At 42.2% G+C, this 7,603-nt stretch overlaps 1 protein-coding gene across 4 annotated transcripts in view; it reads right to left on the reverse strand.

The window, feature by feature from the left end:
- The window catches only part of MAP3K19 (mitogen-activated protein kinase kinase kinase 19), a 65,827-nt gene that overhangs the window by 37,282 nt on the left and 20,942 nt on the right, over positions 1-7,603 (reverse strand). For all 4 annotated transcript variants that reach the window (XM_027768768.1, XM_027768769.1, XM_027768767.1 and 1 more), the window contains exon 5: positions 6,063-6,322. In XM_027768768.1, coding sequence (XP_027624569.1) covers positions 6,063-6,322 — 260 coding nt within the window. The remainder of the gene's footprint in view (positions 1-6,062; positions 6,323-7,603) is intronic.

The raw sequence follows: 7,603 nt of genomic DNA on the forward strand, positions 1-7,603 counted from the left end.
TGCTTTGTGCCCTATGATGTGGTCAATCTTTGAAAAGGTTCCATGTCGGGGTGAGAGAAAAGTGTATCTCGTGGTTTTTGGATGGAAAGACATCCTGACAGGAAACCCACGTTCTCTGGGTAAGAAAACATCATCTATTACTCACAGAATCACAATGCCAGTTCCCCACATCCCAGTTCTCCACAGAGCGATGTGACGAGAGCTAGATATTTACCTGCACCATGATGGGCTTACATCACAGGCACGACCTTGAAATTAGGAGATTTGGGGGGTATATAGGGTGGTTGGCACTTTGGTACATCTCTCCCCCAATAGAGAGATCTTTACTATGGAGGCAAATGTCTCCAGGAGAAAGAAGAAAGGTGTCATTATGCTTTATTACCCTAGAAAACAAGCAAACGACTCCTGACGGAATAAGCCCCTAAACCTCTCTGGAGAAATACACTAACCTCCAATGCGTATTTGCCATTCAATCATCTTTTAACCTAGTTTCCTAGTGCTTTTTGCATAGAAAGCCTGAACTGTGCAGAAATGCGAAAGTATTCATATATAATGGTCTCCCAACGGTTGTTTTTTTAGAGAGATTTTTGCTATAGGGCACGTGTGCTTGCCAGAGAGACAGAGAGAGATAGAAAGCAAGAAATCACCCCCCTGGGGGGATGGCCACTCCATAATCACTTCTTCTCCATTCTCCTCTCAGAATTTTAGGCATTCATTCATGTACGTGCCTGGCGTGAGTTTCTAGCCACCGGATCCAGGAGTCAAACCACAGTCAATAATGTGGAAGTCCAGCAACGTAACCATTATAGCATCTGCTGGTCCCTCCCAACAGTTGTTTTAATCAAATAAATTATAAATTCTGAGAGGGAGGTGTGAGGAAGAGGGAGATGGGATTTACTAGATAGTGTAAAACCTAGAAGTTGTTCTCTTAGAAAAACATCAGACTGTCCCCCCAAATCCCACCCACCACTACAGCTTAAAGTTGAAACCAAAAGCTCCAGTGTCTCCTGAGTCAAAGCAGGTTACATGAGTGGATGAAGTGGCACAGGTGGGAACAGGGGATTGAGATGGTGCACCCCAACTGACAGGCTGTCATTATCTCGCTCTAACTGATGCCGTCCAGTCTAGACAGAGAATACTGTACTGCTACATCTTCCTCTTGTCAAGAGAAGCCAGAGAGTTGCAGATATTACATAAAATCTTTCTGCCCCTACTTTTTGTTTTTTAATGCCATGAGGACCAAACAAAATATGTCAGTACCTCCATTTCAGCCTCAGGCTGTCATCTGGAAATTTCACTTGGAGAGAAACAGACTCTTCTGAGATATAACACAGGCAGAGACACCAATCTCAGGTGAAAAATAGTCTCCTAAGAAGAGGATTCCAATAAGAGGGGGCATAGGCATTCCCCTTAGTCACAGCTGGCCAAGGTAGTCTTCCTCTTAACCCTTCATGCACGTATTCAACAAATGTTTAATTGCTAGAGGGCGGGTGTGCTTGCCAGAGAGAAACAGACAGAGAAAGGGAGAGGGATAAACTGCCCCCAGTAAGATGAAGTAACACAACAGTCCCTTCTCTTCCACTTCTCCACCCTGTTGGGATTTGGAGCACACATGCACATGCGCCCAGCATGTTTTTCCAACCATCAGGGCCAGGATATGAATTATGATTGGCCATGTGGTATCTAGTTTCCTTAACCATCAGGTCACAAGGTTGCCCTTAAAGATCTCTTAGTTGTGAATAGCAAAGAAAAAAATCTTTGCTCTCATGGAGTTTGCATTCTAAAAGTTGAGATTCCTTGTTGAATAGACAGTAGAAGTTAATTCAGAAACACAACTGAATATAATTTATAGTTTGGTTCATATGGATACCCTCCTGAGTTAAAAATTTTTTTCAGGAATTATTATTGATACCTGTATAGACACTATGTAGATTTGGTCTGGAATCAGGTGGAGTGGAAAGAAACTCAAATAGTTCTTTTGAGAACATAGACATAAGAATTTCCTGGTAGGTGATTTGTCAGTATGTGTCAAAGGCCTTTTTAAATGTGTAGAAAAAGGGCCAGCAACTCCCGTGATGGCTCAGGTGCTGGATTCCACATGGTGGACTGCGCAGTTCGAATCCCAGAACCAGTAGTTTGAGAAACACACCAGGTGTATGTATGCTTGCCCTAGGTTCCAGGAGGAGGACAGAGGAGAAGGGATTGTGGCATGGCAATACTCCCTGGAAAGTGGTTTCTCACTTTCCTTTTCTCTGTCTCTCTCCAGTGAGCACACATGCCCTATGGCTAAGGAAAAAAAAAAAGGTTGAATGTACAAACTGATTTGGAGCACACATGCACATGCGCCCAGCATGTTTTTCCAACCATCAGGGCCAGGATATGAATTATGATTGGCCATGTGGTATCTAGTTTCCTTAACCATCAGGTCACAAGGTTGCCCTTAAAGATCTCTTAGTTGTGAATAGCAAAGAAAAAAATCTTTGCTCTCATGGAGTTTGCATTCTAAAAGTTGAGATTCCTTGTTGAATAGACAGTAGAAGTTAATTCAGAAACACAACTGAATATAATTTATAGTTTGGTTCATATGGATACCCTCCTGAGTTAAAAATTTTTTTCAGGAATTATTATTGATACCTGTATAGACACTATGTAGATTTGGTCTGGAATCAGGTGGAGTGGAAAGAAACTCAAATAGTTCTTTTGAGAACATAGACATAAGAATTTCCTGGTAGGTGATTTGTCAGTATGTGTCAAAGGCCTTTTTAAATGTGTAGAAAAAGGGCCAGCAACTCCCGTGATGGCTCAGGTGCTGGATTCCACATGGTGGACTGCGCAGTTCGAATCCCAGAACCAGTAGTTTGAGAAACACACCAGGTGTATGTATGCTTGCCCTAGGTTCCAGGAGGAGGACAGAGGAGAAGGGATTGTGGCATGGCAATACTCCCTGGAAAGTGGTTTCTCACTTTCCTTTTCTCTGTCTCTCTCCAGTGAGCACACATGCCCTATGGCTAAGGAAAAAAAAAAAGGTTGAATGTACAAACTTTTCACCATACACTCACTAAAATGACAGCAAAGATCTTTTATGTATATATATGTCTACACATATATATACACACACATATATTTTAATTTATTCATTTATTTTTTTAATAGGAGGGGCATAAAGAGTGGTATTTGGAGGGGCAGTTTCTCACCATGTTGTGATGGTTTTGCCCCAGCCTTCCTGTTAGCTAGGATTACAGGAATGTGCTACCACACCCTGTTTACGCTGGCCTGGGAACCAAACCCAGGCCTCATGTGGCTCCAGCCTTGCACAGCGGTACCCAACACTACCATGGCTGGGCTGACTGTAAAGGAATTTTCTCAGTAACAGTCGTAAATAAGGACACGTTTAATCCAGAGGGTAAAACTGCAGATGAATTATGTCGATAACATTTTAGACAGTGAAAACTGTGTAGATGAACAATAACTGGTTATAGTTGTCAGCTTTCTCTGTTCTGCTCAGTGCTTGTAGGGGGAGAACTCAACAAGAAATAGTAACTGCAGGGAAGAGCTAGAATTTAAGATACCCGGTTCCTCTGCAGGGTGAGACACCAGAGAGTTGTTCATAAATCCATATATATTCCCGACTTCCTGTCCTGCCCCATTAGCTAGGAATTTTCCTCTCCTTTCCTGTCAGATGGCTGGAAGAGTACTCTCTGCATAGCTTGAAACAAAGATAATAAGGTTTGAGGTGCAGCTGGGAGCAGAAATGGGGTGCTGGAGTGAAAATAAAAGGATTCAGCAAAATCTTCATACTGGGATTCCCATCATCTTCCTGGGAACTCCCCTGCCTCCCTGCTGTGTTAAATCCCCATATACTAGACATATGATTAACCCTTCCTAGGCTCACACTATCATTTAGTAGGACATATTTTCCTGTAACTTCCTAGAAAAGGGTACAAAGAGTACACAGTGCAGAGTGGAATCAGAGTGAAGAAGGACCCTTTACCAAAAGGAACCAGTGGATTACCTGATACATAATTGCCTGTATTATAATCATGTTATGGTGGGCCAGCAGGTGCATGGTGGCTGAGGGGGCTAGATTCTACATGGCCAACTATATGATTTGAGTCCCAGATTCAGTGGCTTGAAAATTATGCCAGACATGTGTGCATGCATGCCCAAAATTCCAAAAGGAGAATGAAGTAGAAGGGATTGTGGCATGGCCATCCTCCCTGGAGGGTTCTCTCTCTCTCTCTCTCTCTCTCTCTCTCTCTCTCCAGCAAACATGTGTGCCCTATGGCAAAAAAACAAATACAAAAACCTAACCACTCTCATATATATAGATGCAAAAAAAAAAAAAAAAAGCTTATGTTATAGGTCCATTAGAGAAAATGAGGATGAATTGGTTACAGATAAACAGATAGATATAATGAAATGAAGTAGTTAATAATGCTGGAATAAACACAACATCTAAAAAGAAGGAAATGTAACCAGCATACTGTGGGACTCAGCTACAAATAGTATTTTACTGTGGGGCTCAGCTACAAATAGTATTTTACCTGGTATATGAATAGGGACATTGGATATTGATTGCGGCGTGGCCATACCCCCTAGGGGGTAATTTCTTGCTTTCTGTCTCTCTGTCTTTCTGGCAAGTGCACGTGCCCTATAGCAAAAACTTCTCCAAACACACACACACACACACACACACACACACACACACACACAAACCAGGCAAGGGAGTACACTGTAATCCCAGGTACTTGGAAGGCTGAGGCAGGAGGATCATGAGTTCAAGGCCAGACTAGGCAATATAATGAGACCTTGTCTCTAAACAAATAACAAATAGTAACACACACACATGGACCCACACCGATTGGGAAGATTGTGTGTGAGGACAGTGATGTAAAAGTATCAAATTCTAATAGATAAATTCTAAATTGAACAATCAGTAAAGATCATTAGAAACATGATATTTAGGAATATGAAAGTATATGCTACTAATCCTCTTCCCTCATACTTGCCCCCCCCCCCCCCCCCCACTCTGTTCCAGTTACTCTGGCTTTCTTGTGTCATGGAACATTCTTCTCTGAAATAGATATACGACTGTTCTCTCTACTTTTCAGACATTCACTCAACTTACGTTCTCAGTAATCCTATCTTTCACTCACCCTATTTAAAATGTCAAACCACCTGCTATGTTCTGAATGCCTGGGTCCTCCCAACCTCCAAAATTATATGTTTAAATTTTAACTCCCAAGGCAATAGTATTAATATGTGCAGCCTTTGGGATTAGATCATGAAGGAGGAGCCCTGATGAATGGGTTTAGTGTCCTTATAAAACAGGCTTGACAGGCCAGACCACTGTGTGGTGGTTAGGAGGCTGGATCCCACCTGGCCAATGGCATGGTTCAAGTCTTGGACTGATGGCTTGAGAGACATATTGGGAGCGTATGTGTACATGCGTCAAATCCCAAAAGGTGGGAGAAATGAAGGAGAAGGGATTGCAGCATGACCACTGCCCATGTGGGAGTTGGGGGGAGGGAGTGCTTTCTCCATCTCTGTCTCTCTTTCTCTCTCTGGCAAGACTGCATGCCTCTGGCAAACTTAACAAATAAAAAAAGAAATTAAAGAGGCCTAGTAAGCCCCTCTCACCAGGTGAGGATATAGCAAAAAGGCCCCCTCAGTGAATCAGAAAAGGGCCCATCACAAACAGCACATTTTCTGGCACCTTGATCTTGGATTCCCATATTTTACAATAGTAAAAGGTAAGTATCTGTTGTCTAGAAACTACCAGTTTATGGTATTTTGTTAAAGTAGCCAAAATGGACTAAGATACCACCCTATCCTTTTTCCCTGTTTATTTCTCTCCATGGCATCTATTTTACTTGTTTGCTAGTTTATTGTCTGCCCCCCCACAAACACACACACATCTTTAAAACAATGTAAATTCCACAAGGGTAGGCTTAGTGTTTATTTTGTATCTCTACCATTTAGAACAGCACCTAGAATAATAGATAAATATTTGTTAACCCAAGCCATAAAGGAATCCCTGTGGAATTAAATGTTCAACTTACCTTCAGATTTTCTTTCTTGACCATTCAGGAAATGGGGAGTAACTTCTCTGGTTATAGAGTTGGAGATATTTGGTTCTAAACAAGGTGTTGGCAACAAAAAGTCCAAGTTCATGTTGCTTAGCTCCTTGACATGTTCCTCTTTCTTCTTCAGTAAAGGCTGCATGGTCAGTGTCTTTGTCTGAAGGTTCATCATTTCAGTTTCTTTTGGAAGAGAAACAGAATGGGCTCGTGCCCATTCTGGATTCAGTAAAGCTATCTGACTAAAAAAGGAAGAAGAGCAAAATAATTTGATTTAAAATTCACTCACCAAGTCTTCTGGATCTCCAATTCTCTGACCAGTCTGACATCACTGGAAAGTTTGGAGATCTATTTCCAAATAGTATAGCTGAATGGAATGGCTGTATCCTGGGAAGATAAGACTTCTCTACCTTCTGACTGGCTCTCTACCCTCTCTGCCCTCCACACCCCATACCGTCACCTGGATGCATTAGATTTCTGTCCACTTTAGTTTTCCCAGTCCCTGCTTTCTTGAGCAGAGAAACTAGAGACAAAGGGCAGGCATGGAGGAGCACTCTTTTTATCTCTATGGTCATCGAAATGGGCATTGACTAACCCAGTGCTTCTCAAGCTATCTTTGGCAAAGGACCAGTTTTAAATGTTCTAACCCACTGTAGACTAACACTTCTGTAAAATATAATTTAAAAAAATGTCAATAACAATGAAAGAAAAATCAAGAACATGCAGAAAATAAATCCCACATTTGTTTTAAACTTTGTCAGAGGACATATGTGTCTGCCAGAAAGAGACAGAGAGGAATAGGGAGAAAGTACCCTCCATGGGAATGGTCACACTGCAATCCTTTCTCCTCCATATCTCTCACCTTCTAGGATTTGGGGCATGCATGCACACATGCCTGTCATGTTTTTCAAGCCACTGGGTTCAAGATTCTAATCACGGAGTCAGCCATATTGAATACAGCTGCCTTAATCACCAACCACAAAGCTGGCCCAAGCCCTACTTTTACACTATCCAATCAATTAACATAAAATTACTAGATCAGGGGACCAGCAGTTGGTGTAATGGCTATGTCACTGGACTCCCACGTGGTGGATGGGGATTCAAGTCCTAGACCCAGTGGCTTAAACTCACAACGGGCACGTGTGCGTGCGTGCCCAAGATCCCAAGAGGAGAATGGAGGAAAAGTGATTGTGGTGTGACCATCCCCCCCGGGGGGTGATTTCCCGCTTTCTGTCTCTCTTTTTCTGGTGAGCACACACATCCTATAATAAAAACCTCTCAAAAAAAAAAATTACGAGGACAAATTGCTACACAACATATTACATGATTATCTTCAAGTTCTGTACTGGCCTGGGCATGTGGTACTAGCAATAGTACTACAGAACCACACTTTGAGTAGCACTGCTTCAGAGCAGGCCAATTAGCCATGGCCTTTGTTTTTATAGGTGTTTGGGGTTTTTTTGAAAGAGATTTTTTTCTATAGGGTGCATGTACTCATGAGAGAGAGAGAGACAGAGAGACAA

Source organism: Tupaia chinensis, unplaced genomic scaffold (genome assembly GCF_000334495.1).
Source record: "Tupaia chinensis unplaced genomic scaffold, TupChi_1.0 Scaffold147433_1, whole genome shotgun sequence".
Lineage (NCBI taxonomy): Eukaryota > Metazoa > Chordata > Mammalia > Scandentia > Tupaiidae > Tupaia > Tupaia belangeri.